The sequence below is a fragment of the Accipiter gentilis genome, chromosome 1, assembly GCF_929443795.1.
Source record: "Accipiter gentilis chromosome 1, bAccGen1.1, whole genome shotgun sequence".
Lineage (NCBI taxonomy): Eukaryota > Metazoa > Chordata > Aves > Accipitriformes > Accipitridae > Astur > Astur gentilis.
This window is the reverse complement of record NC_064880.1, coordinates 43,616,804-43,644,165: the sequence shown is the minus strand read 5'-3', so window position 1 is coordinate 43,644,165 and position 27,362 is coordinate 43,616,804. Positions and strand designations below refer to the sequence as shown.

General features: G+C 39.7%; 1 protein-coding gene across 8 annotated transcripts in view; it reads right to left on the bottom strand.

Annotated features, from left to right (window-relative positions):
• KALRN (kalirin RhoGEF kinase) overlaps positions 1 to 27,362 on the bottom strand; it is a 529,910-nt gene that overhangs the window by 280,362 nt on the left and 222,186 nt on the right. For all 8 annotated transcript variants that reach the window (XR_007507253.1, XM_049810170.1, XM_049810120.1 and 5 more), the window contains exons 6-7: positions 12,901 to 13,023; positions 2,649 to 2,840 (exon numbers count right to left, since the gene is read on the bottom strand). Coding sequence is in view for 7 of the 8 variants with exons in the window: in XM_049810170.1 (XP_049666127.1) it covers positions 2,649 to 2,840; positions 12,901 to 13,023 (315 nt within the window). In the remaining variant the exon portion in view is untranslated. The remainder of the gene's footprint in view (positions 1 to 2,648; positions 2,841 to 12,900; positions 13,024 to 27,362) is intronic.

Sequence of the window (27,362 nt, the reverse complement as noted above, 5' to 3'; positions counted from 1 at the left end):
GCCGAGTCCCATTCAACATGCCACACGTATCTGCTGTAAGAGCCAGGAAAGCAATGTGATTCTGAGGCACGTGAAGACAGATATGAGGTTCTATTCCCAGCAGGGTTGACTCAGCCTTTCATCCTTCCAAGCCAGACAAATTGTATTCTGTGCAGCTTTCTGTGTGGGGTCTTTAGGAAGAGACCTTGAAAAACAAATTGCTTCCTGCTCATCTTTCGTATTACAGAGATCATAGAGCTTTTCATAAATCTCTGTCCCAGGCCAACAACTTCCCTGCAGGCTGGGGTGTCCTAAAGGCTTAAAGATGGTCCTAGTAGACTTGCTTCCTGTTGGCATCATAGAGAACTTCAATCAATATGAAGGAATGAACAAAGAGACTGTAGCAGCTTATCGTATTGGAGAAGGAATGACAATCTGCATATCAGATCGGTATGAGGGAAGCAGGGTTACACTGTGGGAGAAATGGTTGGATCTGCAACAAGATTACTGACAGCACAAAGGGAGAAAAAAAAAGATTTGCTCTGGGACAGAGGAAATAGTGGGTTTATCTATATTAAGCCTTATTTTTTGTTAAATAATGAAGCCCTGATACAAAACCAAAAAAACCCTGGGTGATGCCAAATTATAGTCAGTCAGATTTGGAATGAACATTTGATAGACAACAGGCTGAGTTATAGATCAAATCCCAAACACCTCACTTTTTATACTATATAGAGGTCAAATGACTTAATCATTAGCATTCAGGTTATTAGATTATCCTACCAGAGTTACTAAAGCAAGGCCAAAATTTTAATACTGGCTAATGGACACTCTGACTCCCACATTTCTTTTTTGCAGCAGTCTGAGTTTATAGGCTTCACATCAGCAGTAATCTTCCACTGAATTGTCTCTTATTGCAAGTGAGGAGCAACTGCTGTTCACAATTAGCAAATTCTCCTGTCTGCTTAGTAACAAGAGACTGGCTTCTGTCAGGCAGCACACACTTCAGTTCCTTATGAAAAGGTGCCAAGGCAGGACTGGATTTTTCAGACCTGTCCATACAATTGTAAAGAAAAAAACCCCCAAACTGAAAGTGATATTAATGCAATTTTTTTTTTTTTCAAGTTAAGGCTGAGGTAAAATACCCACTTTGACAGTGTTCAGAAGGTATGAAGACAAAAGAAAAAATTCACCTCTAGCTTGACAGACAGTTCAATACAGCTTTCTTTTTTATTGCTTTTCATCCTATACAATACCTCAGCAACTCCCCATAAACTGCAAAAAAGACTTGCACTTCAGAAAAATAGGGAATCACTTGTTAAAAAAACAACAACAACAAAAAATCCTGAAACCCAAACACCAAAGTAAAACAAATGATAAAGAAGTAATTAATTAATAAACCTTAAACATTCTCATTGTCACTGTAGGCTAGATATAATTTTTATTTTAGTTTTTATTTGTGAACATATGATGACTGACAATTACTAACATGAGGACTACACCTAAACACTACAGTGCCCATTGTACAGAGATGAAAGTACTTATACTGGGCATCTTCTTAGTGTATCAGTCCCATCAGAGCCACTGAGTGTACTTACATGAGTATGTGCCCAGTAGGGTGAGTAATTGCTCTATGCTATGGCCTGTTGTCAATAGGAAACACATAATAAAGAAAAATCTATTATAATTCTACAGTCAGAAACAAACAGTAAAGAAAATCTTTACTCCTTGAGCTAAACTTTTCCATACATATATTCTGGTTTACAAGGCACAGTTTCTGGCTTATCAGTTATAATTTCTTCAGGCACTTGAAGTATAGGTCATTTTATAAACATCAAGCACACCCACTTAGTAGCTTTGATATTAACTACTTGGAAAAACAAGCACACAACAATACTGAAGAGAGCCCCAAAGCAGTGTTTGTCACTGGAAAATGAATGTAATCAACATATGATCAAAGTTGAACCATCACGATTAAGTGGACCTGGTTTAGGTGTAAAAAAAGCAGAAGGTTTATTCACTGACATATATTAAAGCTTTTGTAGCCATGAAATTATGGAACAATTCTGGTAGTTATTAAATACACAAACAAGAGTTCAGGGACATAGAAAATTCTCTTGGATGTTCTTAGCCGTCTCTGAATTCTCTACTTAGTGAGGTCTAACAAAGTTTGGGACTACGGAGAGCACTGCAAGAGTAGGTAGTGGAACAAATTCTGTAAGTTTCATTAACACTAACGTGCTTTGGCTCCTAGAAATTGTCTGCTGGTATGGGTCTATGTCATATGTGTGAATATTCCTGTGCACACAGCGCGTACCGCATATACATAGGAGTGCAGACACATACTGTTTTCCTGACCATAATAATCCTGCATTTATCCACAGCACTGATGAAATATTAGGCAATAGAAATAAGGCAGCATGTTACCGCACCAGTGCGCTTCACTTATGATCAGATTCTTTCTCATCACTAAGGCATAAACGTATTTTCTTACCCACTCAGGGAACGCGTGCCAGTTTTTCAGGGAAGATGTTACTATTTGTTTTTGAGACACTGATCCACTAGGAAAACCTCAGGGCGTACAAGCCAAAAGCCATCAGGTAATAATTGCAGCATCGTCATTATCAAAGTAGCAATGGATCGTTTTGTCAGTCACAAAAGCAGCTCACCTGTTCAGCTTTCTGGTGGAAGACAGCAGACATCGCTAAAATGGTGCTGCGCTCATCCAGAGCCGCAGCAAAACTCTTCCACTCTTGATCCAGCTGGCTGGATATTTGTTTAATTTGCTGGGAAGCATAATGGCCTGCCTCGGAAAGCCTTGACGCAACAGACATGATCCGATTGATGTTGACATAGGCATTCTGAAAATTAAAAAGCACACATAAATAAAGAGAAGGAAGAACTGTGACCACCCTCTGCCTTCATTACACATTCCAAACACCATCAGTTGGAGTAAAGCTGAGCAGTTCAGTGAGAGTAATCAACCACCCGCTTAAATATGCATGAATAGCAGGCATACTACCTTCCACTCTAAAAATATATCCCTCAGGAATCTTTATGCACATCTATGCCATTATCTAACACTATTATCTCCCCCTCTCCCCTTGCATGTATTTATGTAAAACTTATTTGCCATACTTCAGCTATTTAGTCACCTGTTTAGGGTCTACTCATTGCTTCTATCTTATTCTTGATATTTCTGTTGCATTACTTCATATTTCTGGATGCTAAATCCACATATTCGTAACTGAAATGTTTGCTTTCAGTCCTTTGAGAACTCTCTGAGAATCTTTTATAGACATGCAGTGTCAACAAATGGAAAACTCTTATAGAATTTAAAAAGAGTTCATACGGATATTCTACAGAAATATAAGAGTTTCCATAGAAATGTCTATTAAATGATATTCTTTGGTTAAAATGTTATCTTTTCTGCAGGTTATTTTAAGCTGTTCTCCAGCAGAGATATCATTTAACTACAGTGAATTTAGAAGGATTCAAACAGCCTGCTAAGAGGGTAGTATTTTCTGTTCTTCCATAACAATTTTCCATGATGGTTTTTATTCAGCCTTGAAGTAGTGGAAGGATAGTACTTTCTCAAACTGAACTGTGGACAGCAACGTAATTGCATTACAACACTCCTGTTCTGCATAGGAACATAAACCTGAAAATAAATAGCCATCATGACAATGTCTTACAAAGATGCACCATCAAAGACAAGTGACAGCTGTCTTGCAGATTTCTGGAATGTCATTTGATGTAAACACTTCTCCTTTCTCTTTCCTCCTTGCCAGAGGAAAGGAGCAGCCCAGAATTTGAAACGTTTTGCTAATGTTGACTCACTGCTTTCTTGTCTCACTGAAGTATTTCAAAAGAGCGTTAGGATTTTCAGAGAGTAGAATCTGCAAGACCCTTATGCACAAGGACAGACACAGCCCTGATTATTTCAACAGTATTACTCATGGGTAAACAATAAATCAGAGGTGGAAGTGTTTGTTGGAGCAGGATCTCATCATAGTGAGCAGAAGTACAATGCGGAAAGGTATCTGCCAAACCAAACACAAAACACAACAGAGCACTGCCAAGGCAGGCACAGGTCCAAACTAAGTGGCAAAGCAGGGCAAAGTATGTCTGCAAAGTGTGTGGGATAACTTTGAAGTACACTCATCGTACCTGTAGGTGCTAAAGAAAGGAAGGATGGGGCCATACCCCTTACAGCCACTCTGCTCTCCCTGGTAGAACCATGACTGTGACAGCTGTCACATAAATAACACAGATCTAATGCAATACCCAGCCTCCAGTTTCGGTTGTTTTTTCCCCTTATCACATAGCCTTTTCTTAAAAATTGGATTTGGCTTAAAATTGTCAAATTAATTTTAAAGAAATAAAAATATTTTTTCAGTACAATTAAAGATAAAGATCAAAATTGTTCTGCAGTTTAAAGTATACTAAAAAAGACACTATGATTTGGAATTTTCACCCTGAGCCACAGTCAAGCACTTATTTGTGTCCCTCTAGGTTAGAAACTGGAATTTAGACTAAATATGTAAGCCTTTCTCCCAGAAAGTCTTCATGACTGAGCCTCAGGCAAGATCATTTTGCAATGTTTCAGGTCAGCTCTTCTGGTGGAAAGCAGTGTAGCATCACTACAGTTGCTAAAGCTTGGATGAGTTGCGCCAAATGAAGACATGGAACTTTGCTGTGTTTGAAGGAAAAGTTGCTGCATAAGTTTTGATTTCATGTAAAAAAATATCTTGCTTTTATTTTTTTTTTTCTCTGCAGAATTATCTCAGCCATTGCAATGCAATGAGCACGGCAGAAAGCAACTGTGAATTGCTTGGTTCCCTATAGCTACAGTATATAGATGTATTAACTAGTGGAAGGTTAAAGGTAAGATCAGTTGAAATACAGCAGAGATTCTTAGAGTCTGATTTTTAAGTTAGGGAGATTTATATATTGTTATGCCTGTTTGTTATATTTTTATACAGAGATGAGGATTTTCATGGATGAAATGTCACTTTCCTAGATGAGAATTTTCCAGGGAAGGGTACCAACCTGTCCTGTAGCCAATCCACTAATTCCATAGCTTTTCCAGCAGAAAACAAGGAGCAGCTTGGGAGTCACCTGCTCACACCTCCATTCTTAGTGCACCAAGTGGAACTGGTTCAGGAAACAGAGACTCCAGAGCTTCCCCCGTTGCTTTCTGAGCAATAAATGGATTCAAGTGCAATATCACGTGTGATATGCTCTTCTGTGTAGCTCCAACAGGTAGTGCAATGGGGATACCTCCTACTTCCAGATACATACACACTTTACCTCTGCTTTATCCGTCCCACCTCAGTGAAGCAGAGACATTGGAGTGGGGCTTGGACACGTAAGACTTGCCCAAGATCTCACAGAAAAACAAGACAAAGCAAAGACTTGGCTAAAGATCTGGAACTCAGGATAGCACGTCCTACCAGATGTAATACATTTTACAATCTCAGGACCTTTACCCAGTGTCACTATGATTGGGAAATATGTGATCTCTGGGAAAAACTGGGGAAAATGGGATCTCTGTTATGGATTGAGGTAAAAGGCAAAATGACTTTAAGGCACTCCAAAATTTAGTTTCATAAGAAAAACATTTAATTGACCGCAATCCACAAGATGCAAGATATTTCTTTTCCACCTTGAAGTAGAAAAAAATTGTAAGCCACATTTTTCATCTTTATCAGCCAATGTGTAATGTTCTGAGCAAAATGGAACAAAAACCTCTGCTGCCAAAATCCAACTGTTGACACTTCACAAAGTGAAACCTGCCTTTCCCTCTGGTTTGTTCAGATCTAAAAATCTGAATGAATTGAGATTTTTCTATGTCACGATTATATAGATATTTTTATCCTAATAGGAAATAAATAGAGCAACTCATGTCTGTGACTTTATTTTTCCTTTAAGCTGGAAAATCCACTACTAGCAAGTTCATGGAGAGTCTCACTTTAAATATGACCTAAGGCCTCATCTTTCTTTTTTCAAAACTGAGAGGTGCCCCCAAAGAGGACTGCAAGGCATCACTGTTTTATGGCTATATAGGACTACAATACGTCAAACAATGAGAAAACAATATCCTAATGTCTAGAAGTAAGGGTAAAAGCACTTCGTTTGACATTCTGTTGTAGTGATGCTAGGATACACCCAAGTTTTGGCTAATAGTATCCTTTATCATTGAAAAACCTTTATTTTACATGTATTTGCAGACTTTTCAAAAGCACTCCCCATGTTAGAGTTAATTTTTCATTGACTGTATTTCAACTTTGAAACTTTAGTCAAAAAAGGGGATTTTTTACTCCTAAAAATCACTCGACTGGCAAACAAAAGAAAAATTTCCCCACATGTACATCAGCATCATGATATGTAAGAGTTTCTTTTAAAGTTTAGGAAAACCTTGTGCCGTGCCTTGCAAGTGCACATACCCCTCTTTGTCCACCAATTCTTAGTCCATTTCTGTCACATAAACAAGGCCTTGATTCTGGTCATCAATGTCTATAACATAGCTGTTCTTTCCAGTGTAAGCAATCACTGCTAAGGTCTCTAACACTTGGTAGGATAACAACCCTCAGTCTCAGCAATAAGCACTGACAGCAGTGGAGTTTCAATTGTGGAATGGTCTCCCACAGGGAAATACACTAATTCAGCCCTGATCATCCAGTGGGCATGCTGGGAGACCTTCCCTCTTAATTAAACTCTCCAACCCTAGCTGGAACAATACTTTCTTCTAATACACATATAAAAAGACTACCTTACACTCACAAAAGAAAACAGCAGTGAGGAGCATTAAATCTGCAAGGAACTTGGCTGTGTTCATCTCATTTCCTAGAGAACTAGTTGAGATATTGTGATGGCAAGCAGTGAAGGTGGGCTGCAAGAGAAGGGTTTTGCAGATTAATTGAAGGTGAAATTTGATTGTTAAAGAGTTGTTCTTTAAAATAAAGAACAAAACAAAACAAAAATAACCAACACCCCCCCCCCAAGACCCCAGCTTACACCCTGTTACTTTGAGTTTAGAAACCATCTGTGAAATGAACCTAACACATAAATCCAAAGCAGAATGTTTCAGTGACAAAATAAACTCATGAGATATCTTTAAGACCTTTAAGTTTCTATAACAAGGCCAATTATATGTAGTCTGTTGCAGAATAATATTGGATGGCATTTTAGCTCAGCCTACATATAGAAAAATACCATTCATTTAAGATAAACCTTGGGAATTTTCAACAGACATCATTAGCCTTTACATGATAATTGTAACATGTTTGAAATGTATTGCAAATTTCTTAGGACAACATGCATCTCCATCTAGCGTCAGCCAGCTAACTTCCTGACAGCACGATAGGCAGCAGTGCCAGCATTGAACTCTGCCATTTTTATGCATGTCCCAGAGAAAGTGATAACTCATTCTTTAAGGAGGTTAACAGATCCAGGCACAAAAATGTCCTGGGAAAGGAAATACGAATAACTTCAGTCAGAACAAATATCACATATACCATGTATCCAAGTGCAGAGCTACAACCAGTATGCTTTCTGTCATATTGAAACACTGCTTTTATTCCCTAGTGAATTTACTAGATTACTCACAAAATGTTGGAGCTAAATATTCATCTTTGTGAAAAGTATTATGGCTTCAGTATAAACATTATACAGCTGTGATAAAGACTAACAATTTATTTTAAAACTGAAGTGGAAACAAGCATGGCCTTGAATCACAGAAAAAAAATATATCTATGGTCCTTATTCAAAAAAAAACCCAACACCCCAAACCATGCACTACATTTTATTACTTAAAATACATGACTTCTCCACATTCCACATTGTTCATTTAAAAGGAAGAATTATTATTTTAAAAAAAACCAGAGCATCAAATTGTTTTTCCAAGAAGGAGCTTTGGTCACAGCATGCCTATAGAGATGTATAGGAAGAGCATGTGACAAAAGGCATGACCCAATAAATATTTGGAGAGCATATTTTCTAGCAGAATTGAAGAGAATATTTTAACTATTATTAGTTATGCCAAGCTTAAAGGACACTAGGCACAGCGTAAAGAAAAAAAACACAAACCAACAACAAAAAAAACCACCAAAAACCCCCAACCAAAACACCTTAGAGATCCAAGATCTGATCCAACTTCCACTGAAGTTTGTAGGGTTTTTCCCTGCAAAATATACAGCCATCCTCAGCTACATTGTCCTCCTCCATATCTTCTCTCAGTACTGGTTTTAATGTATTGACAAAACAAAACAAACCCCCAAAGCCATAAACAACCCCAAACTATTCTCAATCCAACAGTTGCTGGGACTAACATATTGCATAAAAAAAAAAAAAGATCTAGCTAAATTATAAAGCAATTTTCTTGCAAAATCACAATTATAAAACAAATTCCTACAGAAGAAGTTTACAGTGTGATCTAGTTCACCCTTGAGACTCAGAAACCAAAAGATTTATATATTAAAAAAAAAGCACCACCATTTAACTGTGTAAAGTCATTCTTCTCGAACCAATCTCCATGTCTTGAGTCCAAAGCATGGTAGCTAGTTTGAGTTTTGTAATTAGCATGAGAGAGCTTGAAGGCTCATCAGATATTAATCTGATATGAATTATATTAATGTTTTAATTTATTAAAACTCACCACAATTTTAAGTTTTAAGTCTTGGGTAGGTCACAATATTCACCTGGGACTGCAAACAGATCCGAGGGCAATAACCTCCCCATTCTCTGGTAAAGAAACAGGAAAGGATTCCTGTCATTTTCTTTTTGCAGCCAAGGGTATTACATAAAGACATTGAGGAATACTGGATTATAAACACAAATCAGTACATACCTAATAGTGAATTCACCAGAGCTGTAGTTTTCTCTCTAATACCTTTTGCATTATGTTACTTAATCCTAATCCTTAACTTCACAAATATTTATCAGTGGGTAACAATGCAAGAAGATTCCCGATGTGCAAAAGTAATTTATGTATATAAATATTGTAGGAGCAGAGCCTTTGGCAACAGACTGCAAGGCAAAGACCATTTCTTCCTTTGAAAGTGTATAGCACCTTGAACAATGACCTAAACCTCCCACTATTACTGCAATATATATATTATCAAATAATACGCACTAGTCATTTTCCAACAGTCTCCAACAGAAATCAGATCGTAGCACGAAGAACTGAACTTAAGATGTTGCCATAAAAATAAGACAGTTGAATGAGGGCAGTCGTGTGGTAGCAATTGCATGATTATGTACTTCTAACATCACTGACTGTAGTTTTCTTAGAGAAAACTATATTGGATAAAAAAAACAAACCCCACATAATCAGACTGTACATGAGAAAACCTGGCAAAACATAGACACCTTGTATATCTACAGGTACAGTTAGCTACAGTGGTTCTTTCCTGCTAGTTTCTCTGTTATCAGTAAGACTCTCCTTCACTAAAGTGTTGTTACACACGAACCAGACCTGATCCATTTTTCTAGCGTCACCTCTCTGAGAACCAAAGTATGGCTCAGATTGCTGTGTAAGCTTGGGGTATGTAATGTTCTACCATTATGCTCAGAGTCATCACCCAACTTTCTCTGGTTTTACTTCATTCAAGTAAATTGATCTGTCTTGAGCCCCTTGCTGACCATCACTGGCTCTTGCCTTGAAAAAATGCAGGGGTTTCATCCTTACTACAGAGTGTCTTCACATAGGCTTGCATAGAGTTCTTGTGCGTGCCAAGAGACAAAACTATCGTCTACCACAGGAGCTGGGCTGTGGCCAGGAAAGGGTCATTTTAGTTTCAATCTCCTCTTGCTCTTCCTGCGTGCTTTATCACCAATGGAGTGACTAGTATGCAGCCCAACACCCTTATGCAGCAAGCTGATGTTTCCTGCATACCAACAGCCTCATATTCACAATACTGACTTTTAGGAGCACCAGTAGTCACTCCACATTTTTCTAGCAAAGAATCTGCTCCATCTAAAAAAAAAAAAAAAAAAAAAAAAAAAAAAAAAAAAAAAAAAGCAACACTGCTGACAGCAGCACTATACTGACTTAAGAACAGTACCTCCAGGTTAGTTCAAGTAGCCTGCAGCTTAAGATTATTACCCTTTTCCCACTGATTTCCAAATGTCCTTTCAGCTTGATATATCCCCACATCTGCTATTCCAAAACCAGGATGCCCAGGCCTCTGTAAGACAGCAGCCCTGTTCAGTTCCACAAGCCAAGTTCACCAGGCTGTAAAACTCACCTCATTTGCCAGTCTGTGCAACCCTGGCATTGGAACCCCCTCTAGAAAGGCCATTGTGCAGACACATAACCCAGATACAGGCCTTTCAGCAATATGGAAAGTCTTGAGAAACTTAATTGATAATGAGCAATTTCAAGCCCTGAGTAAAACTCTGATATTTCTGATAAATACCATGGAGGCTTCATTTAGATTAAAAAAAAAAAAAAAAAAAAAAAGACAAGAAAATGAAAAGTGTAGTCCTGAGTTGCATCTGTATCCTGAAATATTTCTGTAGTTTTTATCCTGATTTTGCCATACTGTCAATACCAATACCACAACTCCTTATGTAACATCTGTTCGACAACTGAAATCTGTTGAAGAATTTTTTTAAAAAGTTCCTGCTGAGAGAGTATATCGCAAGAATTTTTTAAAATAGAAATCTAAGTTGAACGAACTGTGCCTTTTTGCTGTATGAATTGATGTTGATCCAAAACCAGAAGGAAGATACCTCCATCATCAGAAGGGATTCTGGATCTAAAATGCAACTAAAGCTAAAAGAAAAGTAGCAATGAAAAATGACATACATGTGTACTGTTCTCTTTGAGTTATATTCCTATAAGGAGGATTATCAGAGAACGTATACATTGTCTGGCATATTTATTACACTGTGGGGTTCTGCCACAGAGTCATATTTCAGTCCAATTAATTAAAGCAGAATTAAGTGTCGTCTCTCACCATACTGATAGGTGGAAAGTTAAGGGTGCCTGGTATTAATGCCTTTCAACATAGATACTCTTGCTAAAGGGACAGAGGAGACAATCTTCTTTGTAGATTGATTCATGCTGACTGTATGGGCTTCCAAATGACTATACACCTGTGTGGGTTATACTGGAGACAGCACAAAATGGGAGGTGCATCATCTGTCACACTCTTTCCCCTCAGCTGAAAAGGTCTCTCTCCTGGGCAGCTCTATTAGACAGGAGTTTGGCAGCACTGAGATGGTAAGATGGCACAGCTGCAAGCCACAGCGCAGCCACTGAGAGGTCCCTGCCCCTCAAAGTTCCCCCAAGATCTTTGCAAATGTCTCACTTCCTTGCATCCCTCATTCCCAAAAGTTCACTTGGGGACAGATGGAAGAAGAATGGAGGAAAATAATTTTTCTTCCATTAGGTGGACCCTCCTTGTCACTCATTAGTTTTCTATTAACAATTACCTCTTTCCAAGTTTAGCTCCCAGTTATTTTAAGAAAACAATACCAGACAGTACCACAAAAAGGATAAAGGGACGTCCTCCAGCTTGACTCTTCTAATGGTGTTTTCTGAAGAATTATGACCGACTTTGCATCTTTCATAAGCCAAATTACTTTTAATAAACTAATTTCCAGGACACATTTATTTGTTAGGATTCTGCAAGCAGCAGTGTTATATGGAGGCCTTGCTATCCTGTATTTTGCTAGATGTCATTATGATGGCAAGCTTAGCAATCAGGTGCCTAAACCCTGTTTTTCAGTGCTCCTTTCATCTATAATCACAATAAATACATTAATAGACATTATAAACATTTTTCATCTTCCACTGTTATGCAATGCCCTAATGAAGCACAGTGCTTTAGTGAGGAACAGCTAGGTAGGTAGAAATAGTGGGTGGAATTTAGGTCAGAGAAGCTAATTACCTGATCTGGAATTTGGCCAGAATACCAGGGTTAACACCTGTAATCTTATGAAAGCAGTGTGTGATCTTCAACAACCTCAGGTAGTCGGGACCTCTTTTTTCACATTTCAGACAGCTGCTCTCAAGTACCTTGCCCTCTGGTGGCATAGTAGGGCGTGGCTCTCTAGTGATTTACACCATGAACTTAAACATTAACCACCACCTTTGAGGTCTCAGCCTGAGTGCAAATGTAGTCTGACCATGCACAGCATGAAGATGTACACCTGTAGGAGTTGGTTTACTCAGGGCAAGCTTTTGTATAGTTGACAGAGAGCATTCAGAGAGGGATCATCTCTGCATTCTGCAATTGCAGCAAGGGCTATGCACGCATTTTTCTAACCCAGTGCAACAATCAAAACATCAATACATTCTGTCCTCATTTCTGTGCCGAAAGCAGAGCAGTTTCCAGAACAAATACCTTATGCCTGGAAAGAATAAGAAAGAGAGCAAAGCACTTATAAATGTATAATGATGGTTTTTCTGTTTGTTTTTTTAAACCTAAGGTAAATTGAGTTGCATTCAAAAGGACTGACCGATTAACTACTGAAAAAGCCAAAATCCCACTGTTGCCACAACTGACAGCTTGATTAGTGTCTCTTTTTCAAGGTTTTGAAAAGTACCTTAGCAGGGCATGGGGGGAGAAGCATAAATTATTAAAGTACCACCTACAGTTCCCATTAATTCCCAGTCAAAGAAATGTCAAAAACTTAAAAAATACTGTATTTGCTTTCCAAAATGTAAACAAATTCCACAGGACCGCGCTGCTCTTAAGTCTAGGAAATAATCATATATCAGCATCTGGGTGGATGGACAAAGCAACACTGCTTTCTGGGAAGAGGGCTGCTGCCACAGCCCAGCCTGACCTTCCTTACTTCACCTCTCACAGGACCATAGTGCTCTCTGAACTGGAGGCGGCCTCACAACCCGGCCCTTTTCTCACTCACATACACAGACCCACTGTTCACAGGATGCCCTCAACTCACCATGGAATTCATGGCAAAGTGATTGTGCTGTGTCTGTAGGTCAAGGGCATGTTGGTAGCTCACGCCGATCTCTGTGTGACTCTGCAGGAACAATTCTTTGTTGTGGCTGATCCAGTCGAACATCTAGAAGTATTCACACAGGACAGAGGAAAAAAAAAAGTTAGACAAGCATGAAAAAAATAAGAGACAGTGCAAAATGTAAAAATCCACAGTTCTGAGACAGATACGTATGCAACACAGGCAGAAAACCCCTCATCTATGTTCCTCATCAAAATAAGCTGTTGTCGAGCAATAGAAGCATTTAAGTTATCACCATATTTCATTATTAACAGAATGATAGGTCAGGAAACATAATTCATAAAGCATGTTCCTCAGTAAGCTGATCCCATAGTCTTTTCCTGTAAATAATGGGAATTTCATATATAGAAAGATGGCAGCAGAGGGACCTAAAATCAGGGGTTGCTTCACTGACCGAAGATCTAGCAGTTCATAAAGTACCCTTAATCCAGAAATGGACCAAAAATTCCATAAATATTATTGATGTGATTTTGTCACCCCCCCTTTCTTTTTCATCTATACATAAAGTTTCCAAATGTTACATTCAAATAGCCGGCTGACTTCCTACGCTTATATTTCCTAGATCTTTCCAATTCTAAAGCCAGAATCCAGTCTATCTTCCACTTACTATTTTTGGGATGAAGAGAAAAAGAAAAAAAAAGTATTTTATTAATATATCTATAAAAAGTACACATTTCAACTTCTCCCACTTCCAAACGTATTTTCAAGCAAAATGGATAGTTCAGTACTTCAGACAGAGAGAAATATATTGAATGAAGCTGATGAAACTCATGCCTTATTTTGTAGCACGTTAATGTGATGTTTCAATCTGCAGCACGTTCATTTGTTATAAGCTGTCACAACTCAGCTAGGAGATAGCGTGTTTATACTTTGGCTTGTTTTGTGTTGTATTAGAGAATAAATGCATTCAAAGTGAGAACCTTTAATTCTTTACTCCTGTCTACAGCTCTGCAGGCATTACAATCTCAGATTTCTTCTCTTCTGCAAATATTTTTGTTACAGTATCACTTCAAACCATGTTCCCTCATCTCCAACCCAGCAAGCTGGGGAACTGTCCATTAATAAGGACTCTTTCATAATAAAATAACCAATGTACTAATTCATTATAAGGAAAGAAAAACTAATTGTAGAGGCAGTAGAGGTCAGGTCAATACAGTTCCTGGTGTTAGAGAAAGCATTTTATGGTGAAAAGGCAAGTGATGCAGCTTCTAAGCAACCACCTTACAGTCAAAGGATCAGTCCAGATCTTTGTTATTACATTTGTGTGTCCTCCAGTCAAGAGCTGTTTTGTTCTTTAGCACTAAATAACAATTTTTGACCTGTGACAGCTGAAGAACACTCAAGAGTCCACTTCTCAGGCACTGTATGTTACTGTAGTTTCTCAGGGTCAGTTATCCATTCCCTGTAGAGATAGTGCTCCTAAGAGTAAAGAAAAGGCCCTGTATGGCTCACCTGAGATTCCTGCAATAAACTCAGCATTTCATGCTGAGCATTCAATTCAGCACAGGAGAGCACTGCTTTATGCAGGGGATTTGCAGAAATAATATTGAATATCCCTTTCATCAAAAGGCAAATAAACATTGCAAGTGCTCCAACGCCACCAGACACAATACACTGACCTGGTCCCAAAAATCTGTCATATATGCCTGACTTCTTAATCTTTTGTTTATGAAAATATACTTGCAACTACAGAGTCTGTACTAGCTTGTATTTTGTGTTGATGATAGTCTTAAGGGCCAAATTTGGTTCAAGTTACAATGATGCAAGTCCAAAGTAATCTCATTGACACAGTTACTTTCTCATTTGTACCCCTGGAGCTGATCAAAATCAGGCCTACCACCATTTTTTCAGAAAGTATAAATAAAAAGATTTTTGCAAGGATGAGGTCAGGGGTTTCAAACATTACTGCCAATTAAACAGAATGAAACAACCTACCTTAACCTGAAGAGACACCTAAAGCTTTCTCATTGGATTCCTTTTTCTCACTTTATTAAGATTTAATAAGCAACATTAGCACAAAATAATTTGCCACACTTGAGGGCTTAAAGAAAAGAAAAAAAGCTATAAAGCCAGTAAAGAGAGAAAAATTCCATAACAGCAAAGTTCATGTCCCAACAACAAGATTTTACATCTCTGCTGAGAAACCAACACACACTTGTAAGTAGATACACGTTTGATGTGAACATTTCTTAATGTTTTAAACAATCTAAAGACATTCAGGGAAAAAAGAACTGGCAGCAATCCACTAAAAATAAACAGTAAATCTAGTATTTTATGCTCAGCAAAGCCAAATCAGGATCTTTTAAAGACAAGTAATTTAAACTAGTAATCTATTATTCTGTGGACAGGGAGCATTTCCACCATCTAATCTATACATATATTATTGGATGAGAATCTAGGTTACGTTAAACCAGGATTCTGCCTTTTAAAATACAATAATAAACTATCAAGAAAAAAAAAAAAAAAAGAAAGAAATTTAGGAGATGATTAATCTTTTTGTCTTATTTAATCAACTGAAATACGCAATACTAGTTGAAAGGATGACCTTCAAGAATTTTGAGCAACAGACCTCAGTGATGAAATCTGTACCACCTTCTGAAACAATATGTTTTTTTAACCTTCTACTCATGGACAATAGCAGGTTTTGGAAGAGACTCAATTTCAGTTTAGACTTTGAATCTTTCTATTGTAGTCTTCATAAAAAATTACTTTGGTTTCAGCTGGCCTATGCCTGTATCAAATTATCCCCTATCAGTATGGTCTGGAGTCTCTCCCTGACTCTCTCAAGTCTCACTTGAAAGCCCAGAGAACGAAGAGTTTTGAGTTTCATGTGGTTTGGAGCAGGGAGAAAATAAAGCAAGATGCCTAGGAATGAGTGCAGAATAAAAAGATGCAGATTCACTATGGTCTAAAGTAGGGTTAATGATGCACTTTGTAATGTAAAAACTTTCATTGCTCTTGAGTCTTAATGAATAATAAGCAGCATTTACAGTCATTCTTACTTTATACAGCAACCAGGGCTTTGCAAGACTGTAGACATGTCTACCTTATGCAAAGCATTACTATATCTGAGATATCCAAACAAGTTCCAGATGAATTGGTACCTCTGCATGGCACAGTCCAGTGCTGTGTGGAAATACCAATTTGACCCTCAAAGCAGCACAGCCTGGGCACAGTACTGCTTGGATTTGTCTACATTGCTTTTGCTTCCAGGGCTGGTTCCTTCTCAGACTTCTCAAGCATTTCTGCTTAATGCTTACTTAACTGTAGACATTTTCCCAAGCACCCAGAAGAGACTAGTGGGTTTTCTTCTCTTTTGGCATCACGGAAAACTTCGTAATTTCACCCTCCAACCAAGGATGCATGGAAACAATAAGTATCGCACAGTCCCACAGATCACAAGATTTCCTTAACAAATGTGGGATTTAAATAAATAAATCAATAAATACATAAAAATGGGATCCTATTTGCTTTTGATATCTACTGGATTGTGTTTTAAAACTTTTCTCTTTGACCACAAAGTCTAAAATGCACTTAATTTTCTCATGATAATACAACTGGAAGTTGAGGCTCTGAAACTACCAGATGTTGGCTGACTCATGATGATGCTGTGAGAGTTTGCAATGTGTGGCCAGGAGGTTTCAATATGAAGGTCTGTCAACATTGTCTGGCCTGGCCCATATTACTAGCAATATTTCCTGAAAGACTTCAAGTTAAACTTGTTTTCCACATAAGAAACACCGATGCTTCCTGTGTTCCTGAAGTGAGTGTGCTGCCTAGTTTGCTTAATTAAAGCACACCATCAAGGATGTGAGCATGGCAATGACCCAACAATTGCTATTTTACTCAACCCTGCAAGGACCACTCCGGTGTCAAGGGGCTAACTTGAGCTCCTGAAAGAAAGTTCAACATCCTTTGATAAGTTAGTTTCCCTGTCAAAGGCATGAGTTTTTAATACAGTAAATAGCAGACTCTGGAGAATGTGCCCTGTGAGATCAGCTTAAACTAGATACAGTGTCTCAGCTAACTGAGATTTTCTGTGTCATTATAACATTGCGATATAGCACTGTATCAATTGATCTCACCCCATTCATGAAAAAGACTGCCCTAAAAAACCTAGCCTAGTGATTATCATAAAGTTAATGGATCTTTAATTATTCCTTTGACTTACTTCTTAGTTGGAGTCATGCTGACTGCCAGTGAGTTAATTCTTCTCTTAAGTCTGCTAATCATTCCTGCAGTCATGAATTCACACTAAAAGGAGTGCAGAATAACTAAGATTGGACATTATATCACTTAAAACATGTGAACCAACTGTCCTCAATGTCTCCCAGACTGGCACTTCTCCACATTGCTCTAGATAATCTGGAGACCAATTAAGTAGTTAAGAGTTTTCCAGTGACTGAGTAGCTGGGGGGAGGAGTTAAGCATACTTAAAACCAAAGATAAACTCCAATGTGATTATCTCTTGTAGTCCCCATTCCTAACAATACATAAAGGAAAGTGAATGCATATGCTGAAGAATGTTAAGTGCTGCATTTCATTAAGAAAATTATTCTCTTATGAGGGAGTCAGAAGAACTAAGAATGATCCAGAGGGTCTCCACCCAACGCTTTGTTAAAGCATCTACCCTAACTGTCATTAACAATCATACATGCACCAGTAATTATTACACATGTGGTCTTAAGGCCACTTCACTGAAGAGTCAGGGTATCAGATCCTATCTCCAATGTCAGTCGTGCTGGCAACAATGAGTTCGTGGCCTCATGTTTTGTCATCATAGTTGATGAGCTACTAGAAAATCCAGGTTAAGTGTTAGACCAAAGAGCAGGTCTCAAGCTGGCCATGAGTAAGTCCTACAGAGGGAGAATGTGACTCCATACTTTCCCTAGATTTGTAACATCTGGCAGGCTAGTGAGTACAGGACAAGAACAGCTGTCTGAGAACAGAGAAGAAACACATGGATAATGGAACAGCATGTATGCAGACTGTGTGCAGTCCAGCCCTACTTCAGATAAAATGAGATTTATAACATCATTTCAAATAATAACCTCTGCTCTCTGGCTTTTGTCAGAGCTCGCTGAGGAGCATTAGCATTGGATTCTGGAACAGCGGTGCACAGCACCACAGGATGATGTTCCCATCACACGGCTGGCAGCACACCCTATGCCAAGTGGTGCTGATGGGAGGATTACAGCCCTCATGGTTTGGCAGCAAGTGAACGGAATATATTTATTAATGAAATTGTTTATACATGCTAAAAATAATAAATCCCAAATCCGTCTAACACTATACTAGGACTGGAATTAATTATGAACCTGCTTGTAGCAAATCATCTTCTCTGTAATTTCTGAGCCATAAATATCAAACTCATACGGGTAAGAAAGGGCAGAATGATAACCATTATAATCACACCATCTTGAAGAACAATATAGGATACATACCAAGAAAATGGTCCCAAAGGGACATTCAGGTCAAGTCCAATCACTGCTTTTGGCAGCTAACCACAGTATAAAGTTTCCTTTCATAAAGGGATGAAGCTCCACCTGAAAACTAGTTAAGTGCCACAGCTCAGCTCCTTCTATGAGAGGCAGTTCCAGAAACTTTCTGCTCCTGTTACTGAAGTCTTCGTATATTCTCTGACTTAAATCAGACTAGGTCAACACTGTCCTTTAAGTTAAAAAATTTCTCCTCCCAGGTATTTAATGTTTTCCAGTGTGGACAGGGAGCGTTCACTGTCTCTCCTGCTGTTTATTTTACTAGAGCCCAGCTCTTTTATTTCTTCATAAGATACACAGCCTCTCTCTGCACTTGTTCTAGTTCATAATTATCTTTCTATCCAAACTAAGGTCCTAACAGGACTTTGTGGAATTTTGATTTTTTTTTGCTGGAAATAGCCTAGCTGACATCATCTAGGATCACCTGCGCAGTGCTTCTCCCATCAACTTTGGAAAAGAAGATACAAAAACAGGAGAGCAACAGCTACTGAATTAACATCAGTACCTTCTGCATTACCTCACTATCTTTTCTCTTGGTAGCCTCCTGCATAAATATTGACAAGGACCAGAAGCGTATACTGGATTTGTTCTGACAAGATCAACTTGGGTTATGTTCCAAATAAGAAGAGCAAGTTCAAGAGCACTTAGAAAAAATATGAGGCAGGGTTTTGTAATAAACTCCAGTCAGTCTCACATGTAATGCACCAGGCACAAACGTATGCTCTCACTATGGCTCCATATGCTGCTAACAAAGAGGAAAAAAAAAAAAAAAAATTAATCTGAAAGAATATCTTTCCTGTAGTTGAGTAGAGGACAGATGACTAATTATATGCCAGATGAAATCCCTATTAGATTAGTGCTTTCCAATCTTTTCCAATTTGTGGACCCCATAAAATTTTAAAGGCAAGTGCCATAGCAAATTAAAGTCTATGGAAAATATATCTGTTTTATTGAATACCTTTACCAAATACTAAGGAACTTAATATCCATGATCCACAGGTTGGAAAATGCTGGAGATAAGCACGCATCACTTAATAAAGAGAGATCCATATAAGAGTCCATGTACATTTTGAATTTTCAAAACTATCCAGCCAGTGTTAAATTGACTAATCTACAACAGAGAGTGGAAAGTTCCACTACAGATAAGCAAGTTCATTTTTTATGTTTCCACAATATGAGCAAAATAATAACACACATAGAACAGTAACGGCCAGAGTCCCTCTCTTGAGGTTTACTAAGTTTCCAGCTACAAGGTCTATTCCTACCTCATTAAGTGAGTTGAAGTATTCACAACAATTCAATTAAAGGTAAATCAAGCTGTATTCCTTACATCTCCTGCAATTGAATTTAGCCAGTATTTGAACAAAAAAAGAATACCATGCAACAGATTTGTGGTACAGTCTACACTGATATGTAAGGGCCTGACCCTGGAAAGATTTGCACGTGAGCTACCTTTATAAAAGGCAATCAATCAAGAAAGTCTCCTAGTGCCTCCAGACAAGAATCATAACTACAGTTTAATTGGAACCAGACCTATCTAGGTCACCTGTACATCTGGAAAAGGCGAACAGAAGTGCAACACCTCCACAAAGGAGGACATGAAAAGAGCCAACAGTCTAAAGAATCAGGACATTTACCTGAAATACAGAAAAATCCCTCCGCTCAAGCCTCTGAGCTAAATTCAGGAGAACAGAGAGCTGATGCTGGATGTCCAGGCTAGCTGCTCCCTAAGGGTTGAGGAGCCAGAAACAAAGACCCGCCAGGCAGGACAGGGGCCTCATTAGTCAGAACCTGTCCCACAGCCCCGGAGGGCTGATAGCAACCAGGTTTAATCAAGAGATCATCAGGCAAGTTGTGGTGACAAGACAAGTCCAAGCTTAAGCTAGGAAGTCAATCAGCAGGTCAGGATCAGGTCTAGTGAAGGTAATCAGGTTCAGACACAGCCCCACAATTGCAGCACAGGTCCACAGTGACAAGGCAGGTCCCAGGTCATGCCACAAACTAAGACAATAGATCAGTCCCCAGCTCAGCAGGGCCCATGGCCAGGCAGGGCAGGGGCAAAGCTGGAGGCTGATACCCGCAGCTGAGCTGAAATGCAGCTCCTGGCCCACGGGCAGGGGTTGGGGAGGCCCCAGGTGAGGCTGGTCAGGGCCTTTAACACCCAGCAGTGCCCACAGAGCCCTAACACTGGGTTGGTTACATGAAGGGTCACTAGGAAAAAGGCTGTTCTCAGACAGGAGTGTATCGGGCCCAGAATAAATTTTGGACTTAAAGAAAACTTCGACAGCACATTTTGGTTTTTTTATGAATCATCAAATTTGATGAAAACTGCTTCAACAGAAAAAAATCCCAATCTCCTGTAACTCCTATCGCCACTCTACAAATACAGCCTTAATTAAATCAAAGCACTTGTAGGTTTAAAATAGAACTCAGTGTACATCTAAATGCTTTGCTAAGCCAAGGTCTAAATACAAAGTTTGTTTGTTTTTCTGTTTGCCTCTTGTTTACAGATGGTGACGGACGAGCCAATACTTCTGCCAGATCTTTCCCTTTCACATGTGTTCGGCATGGTCCACAGCCAGGGTAAATTGGTGTCATTCCAATGAGGCCAATTTACACCAGCTGAAGATTCAGACCCACAGCTGTATTTGTGTAACCTCAATGCTGCATGAACACAGTTTTTCCATTATAAATATCTGTGTATATGATTCATAGAGTACAGTAAGTTTAAGCTACAGCACATTAAATTATTCCAGACAATGGACCCAATTGTCAACCCACTAGCAAATTAGCTAGATGTGTGACATGACAAATAGCTTTGTATTAATATCAGAGCACCATTTCCAACACACTCATGCTGAATGTTCCTAGTAAATGCCAGAGTAAGAGATCTGTGTTTTTTTCCTGACGGATATCAAGCCACAGCCATGCACAAAGTAAGGCACGTGATTCCTATAATGCTGAAGAGATGTGATAATTTTATTGTTGAAGGTGGGAGAAAATTACAGATACTGAACACATAAATGTGACTAATGATATCCGGGTGTATTTTATGCATCTGCATTTTTGCTTGCTTTTTGAAATATTGTACCTTTCCACCACACTTAGTGACATCAAACACTCAGGCATTCCTGGAAAGGATTTTCTGTTGCTTAAAATGGAAATGGCCTTTCCTGGGCACAGATCATCTACAGAGAACTGCTTGCTGTCTAAGTGCAAATTAATTCATTGGCTGGATAGGAAATGTAATACTAAAGGAGATAAATAGACAACAGCCTCATGAATGGAAAAAACAGTGTAAATTGTGTAAATAGATCAGAGTGGGTCCCCAGATGAAGGATCTTCCTCTCAGTGTTCAGAATCCGTGAGATACAATTTCATTCAGTTGAAAATGCCGTATGAGTTTGGTGACTTTGTTATAGAACCTGGTCCTATTCCCGGCTTAACGTGCAACGTTCCTGTGACTCCAAATAGCTGCCATTAAAAACAAAACAGCTAGGCAATTGTTTACGGCTTTATATCACAAGCATGGCATTTCCCCTACCAAAATCACCTGTGTCTGAGGTCCAGAGATACAGCTGTGGTGTAATCATAGGTTTAAACTCCCGACATGTCATGACACTTCAGGGCTGGAGCTGGGACCTCTGCACAGATGGAAATCCGAAAATGTCAGCTTTCCATTGGATTTTGGGGTGTCCAACACTCCCTACCCCTGTGCCCTGGCTATTTCTCCATCCCATGAATCAACCGGTTCAATGTTTTCCCGGCAAACCTGGCAATCTGAGAGGGCGGACAGTGTCCCTGCCTGGGGACACACACTCCACAGGAGGCACCAGGCCTCACCACCCCTCGGCAGTGCCCCTGGTTTTCATGGGGCTGCCTTAAGGCCTACCTCAATGAACAGACTTTTTGGCAAAAACCTTAAAAACCAACTTGCCCTTCACAGTGACTTCTGATTCCCCAGGGCTGAAAGCATTGTAAAAGCTAATTTGTCTGGGTGTTAAGGGTGCTTGCGCATTCCCCTGTGCAGCAGCCGCAAGTCGTGGGTTGTGGAGTGGGGCAGCGGTGGGGCAGCCTGTGAGGAGGCCGTGAGCTGCCCTGAGCCAGTCCCGGCCGGTTCCCACCGGCTCTGGCACTGAGGGGGCCCCAGAGGGGAAAACCACCACACGCCAGAGCCTGACCATCACGCCAAAACCTCCGTCAGCCAGAGAAGCGCCTGGATACAAGGGGTTAGGGAAATGAAATGGCGGCCGCGGAGGGCTGGAGACACTCTGTGGGGTCGCCCATGGCAAAAGGGAGCAGGGACACCCCCGAGGGACGGCGAGTGGCCCACACCAGGGCAGGAACACTAAGGAACAGCAGCAGCAAGAAACCCATGCAAATATTATCCCCACCATCCCCCACTGCCTGTCACCCCACCAGAAGAATTTTGATGGACTGGGTATAAGTGGTGACAAAAATCAGGGAAATTGAGTCTGGGGAAGAATAAGTGTTTATGGGAGTTGTGTCCTACTTTTTACTCTCAACACCCAAATTGAGGTCAGAATTTTGCGTTGATTAGCAATAAATTGAGCAAAATTCCTCAATTCGAGACCGTTTTGCTGGCGACACCTTTTCAGTACCTGTGTAGGATGTAAGGCAGCCAGGATTTTGACACCAAGTAATATGGAGGGGCCTTGCAATACATGAAGGTTGAAGAAAACATTTCTGGATTATTTTTCATAACGTGCATGATACATAAGAAGAAGAGCCAGAGTGACCTGGTTTAAAATGACACTAATACTCCTGCAAATGATCCACAGACCATGCTCCTGGTTTCACCTCTTAAACCATCACCAGCTCCTAAGGAGGGAACCTCTCAACTGCATACCACCCTTATGTGTTCCCTATAAAAAGATAGGAAGGCTAATTTAAGATATACTTTTAAGACCCCAAGCTCTGCCAAGTGTGGGCCTTTTAAAGCATTTCAGCCAGGTCAGGAAAATATTAATTTAGGAATAATCACATAGCTACATCTGAAAGATGCTGCACAATAAGTCTGTGAACTCATGCACAGTTTAATTACATTATTTCCTGACAGCAAGGCTCTTGTCACCTAACCTTCTTGAGGATCAAAGCAATAAATAAAAAAAAGCAGCTTTCTTCCCTTTTTCTATAAGGGCAGGCCTCTTTCTTCTCTTTTTCTAGATGTGTGGGCTTCGTTGCCCTTTAGAGCATTTGGGTCTTCTTGTCTTCATTATTTGAAGCAGAACTTCATGCTTATAATATGCTATATTCATCCTTAAAAATGAGTTTTAAGTCTGTATTCAGATGCCAAAACACTTTCTCTTGCCATACTGATCAGGGGAGCATTCCTGTGCTTCCCAGTGGTGCCAAGTTGGAGAAGCTGAAACAGCTTTGAAATGCTCCCTATCAAAATTGGCAAGCAAAATAAAGAGGAAATTTGTGCAAATGCAAAAATATTCCATCGGAACATACTGCCTTCAATTATTTTTGGACCCATTCTAATGTTCATGGAGGAAGCAAGAGGAATAGTAACTGCGTATCCAGTGTCGGCAGCAGGAAACTACAAATAGCACAGCACACCATGTTCCAGTTTCAGCAGCAGCAGGCTTCAGAGCTGTTTCCTTACAGTCAGGAGTGGACGGACTGTGAGGCGACTGCTGCCAGAGTCTGGAAACATAGAGCAGGAACTACGCCATCACTCGGTTAATGTTTTGCCCTCTTGGACTGAAAGGTCACAAGTGTGTTGGATGATCCAGTGCAAATCGGATAGAAAGTGGCCTCAGACTGCTGTTAAGTATGCTATAGGGCACACTTAGCATGAAGGAAATGCGCAAGTCTTCCTCATCCCTAGCTGCAGCAGTGGAGCGAGGCATTGTTATTGTTTTTACATTCCCATCAAAAAGATCAGGTTCAGTTCCAAGTTCTGTGGAGGCAATATATTTAGCTGCCTGCAAAAAAAAGCAGATTTAGCACCGCAGGGCAGAATGAATTGACAAAGAAAGATGGAAAGCACGGAGATATCTATTTTACACATCAGATCGGGACTCCCACTGCAGGACAGGCTTCCTGTGTGACAGGAGGCAAGGCAGTTAACCCCTGTGGTTTTTAATTCCCAGTTTTTAGCTTTGAACTTTGCACCCTTTGTACTTTCATTTTGCTGTTTCAAAGCCAATCCAGCTCAACAGCAATCAGTCTCTGGCAGATGATTGCCCTTCCTGATGGACAGCTGTCCACATCTGAAAAATCAGCATCGCAAGTGCCTTCAGAAGATTCTTACATGCTTTGCTTGTGGAGTCTGAACTTGGGTCATTGAAGTGTTATGGGAGGAAGTTTTGTACCCTCAGAGCTGTCAGACCAGCAACAGACTTGTTGCAGCAGAAACGGAAATGTCAATAGTAGCCTCCAAAAGGAGTCCTGCCCCCTCCTCCACAGGGAAAGAAATAATGGTTGCAACAAGGGTAGATGACATTAACCACTAGAATAACATCTACCAGGAAGAGGATTTCTGATATATATTTATCCAGTTCCCTGCGCTGCTCTGCTCAGCAGGCAAGGCAATCCCACACTTCCTCAAACCAGATGGAAAAACTGGGTTTGTAGCTGCTTTCAGTTGCAGGAGCAGCACAAAGCAGTTGGTGTGTACTTGTGAATTTGTCCTGTTGTTACTAGATTTGTCCCCAAGCTTTCTGCTGGTGGATGGAAAGTCAGAAAAGCGAATGTTCACAATGCTATTGGTACATAGGGAAAGACCCCCTGTGGCCTTGACTGATAAGAAAGTGGCAGGATACAAGCTTGACACTGTGAAAAAGCTGCAAGCTCCTTTGGAACATTACTAATAATGAAGACATTTTGATTTTACAATCCAATTAGCAGAAATGAGCTCTGTTTGTGCTTTGAGGGAATTTAAAAACTTCTATAATGATCTCCTGGACTTGCAAAAATCTGTTCTTTCCTACCAATACCAAGAACAGGATCTTATTAAGTGTGACCAGCAGTGGTCAAAGTAATGAACAGTTCCCACAGAGCCCCCCATGATTACCTTCCTCTCTGGCAAGTCTTCACTTTAGATTGGGTGCAACAAATTGTGGATGGCATTGGCAACCTGTCAGAAGCCTACTTCATATTACACAGAGCAGATGTCAGCTAGCTGCATCTTTAATTCAGAGCTATAAGCCTGCAAAGACTGCAAGTCCAGCAAGCAGGTTCCTGAACTGAGAGATACAGGTTATGCAGGCTTCATCTTCCTGTTAAAGATGAAGGGTTTTGCAAGCAATTTATCCTTATAGAAGCTGAAAAGGATTTACCCCACAGTTCCCCAATAATTTTTTCTTGTCCATGACTAGGTGAGGGGGATTGCAGGTTTGATGCAGTTTAGGCTGCCACACTCAGAGCCTTCCAAAGTGGAAGGTGCTGATGCCACTCTGAAATCTCTTTAGCACGTGACGTCTACGCTCACAGCATCACAAGAAACTGTCAACACACACTGTGCACAACCACCCCTTGTTATAACGTTTTTTTCTGCTTCTAGGCAAACTTTGTTTTGTTTGTTAAAAAAAAAAAAAAAAAAAAAAAGAAAAAAAGAAAAAAAGAAAAGTCTGAGATCAGGTAAATCCAGTAATTTGGGGAAATCCATGAGCCTAAGCCCTGTTTTGCCACTACTGAGCTTCAGAAAAAAAATTGGTAAAGATGTATTCAGAACATCATACTATTTATTCAGCTGCATCAGAACACCTCATAGTGGCTTATCCATGAGAGAGCACTGATGTGCTTCAAGACAAAGCAGGGGCAGTACTCAGTAGCAAGAGGTCAATTATTTTAAAATGCAAAAAAAAGAAACATGACAGAGAACACATTTGAATAAACACTGAAAATTAATGAAAAACTGCTGTTACAATAGTTATTGCTACATGCTTTCAATTCTCACCTGTTTTATTAGAGCCTTCTTTGTTCTAAGATGTGTGAAGTAATTAAAAGTGATTAGGGCTAGCTTAGGTTCATTTGGGGAAAAGGACAGATTTTTAAGAATGGATATACAATTTCTCCCTTTGATATGAATTTCCTATGTTGATCCTTTGTCCTTGACTGATGCTATTAGAAAGGTCTTGCACAATACATCTTAAGTGAAGCAGAATATTCCCAGTACTATACTAAAGCAACCCAAGTCATGTGTGGATACATATCTGTATTCAGTAGGAATGTTTCCATACCCTTACACCTCCAAGGGCATTTTTCAACTGCAAATCTGCATTTCCTCGCTGGAAACAGCCCACACCCCAACCAGATTCAGTACCTTACTGTGCTAGGTGCCATACGGACATGCACTTAACTATTGTTTATGCACCCAGCTCAGTCTCAATTTAACCTTCCTTTCCATATCATCTATATAATTATCTCTCTGACATTTTAAGATCTGATATTGTAAGACAGTGTCTGCCAATTCAACAACTTTGGGACCTATCTGCACCCATTTGCTGTGTTCTGCCTGTTATTAGAAATTCTGCGTAAGAGCAAAGACATGGAGCTTGTCCTCTCTGCTGTTTCAATTTCAGAGTGGGCTTCAGTACAAAGGATGGCATGGGATGACGATCTTCTATTCATGTGGCAGCTCATTTAGACTGATCGCTGAGTTTCTTTCCCAGCATTGGCATCCCAAGTCTGATTTTATTAATGGGGAAGAACAGTCGTTGAGTGAGAATCTCTATACCGAAAAAAGCACCATATGCTAAGGGAAACTTCAGATCATAAAAGAAAGCATTTTTCACTGGCAGTATGAGAGAGTAGACACCAGATATGGAAACAAGGTTTTAGGAGAGAACAGAAACTATGTGCTCTGTGCAAGAGTCCATATTGCATGAGAAAAGACAGAGAAAAAGATGCTAA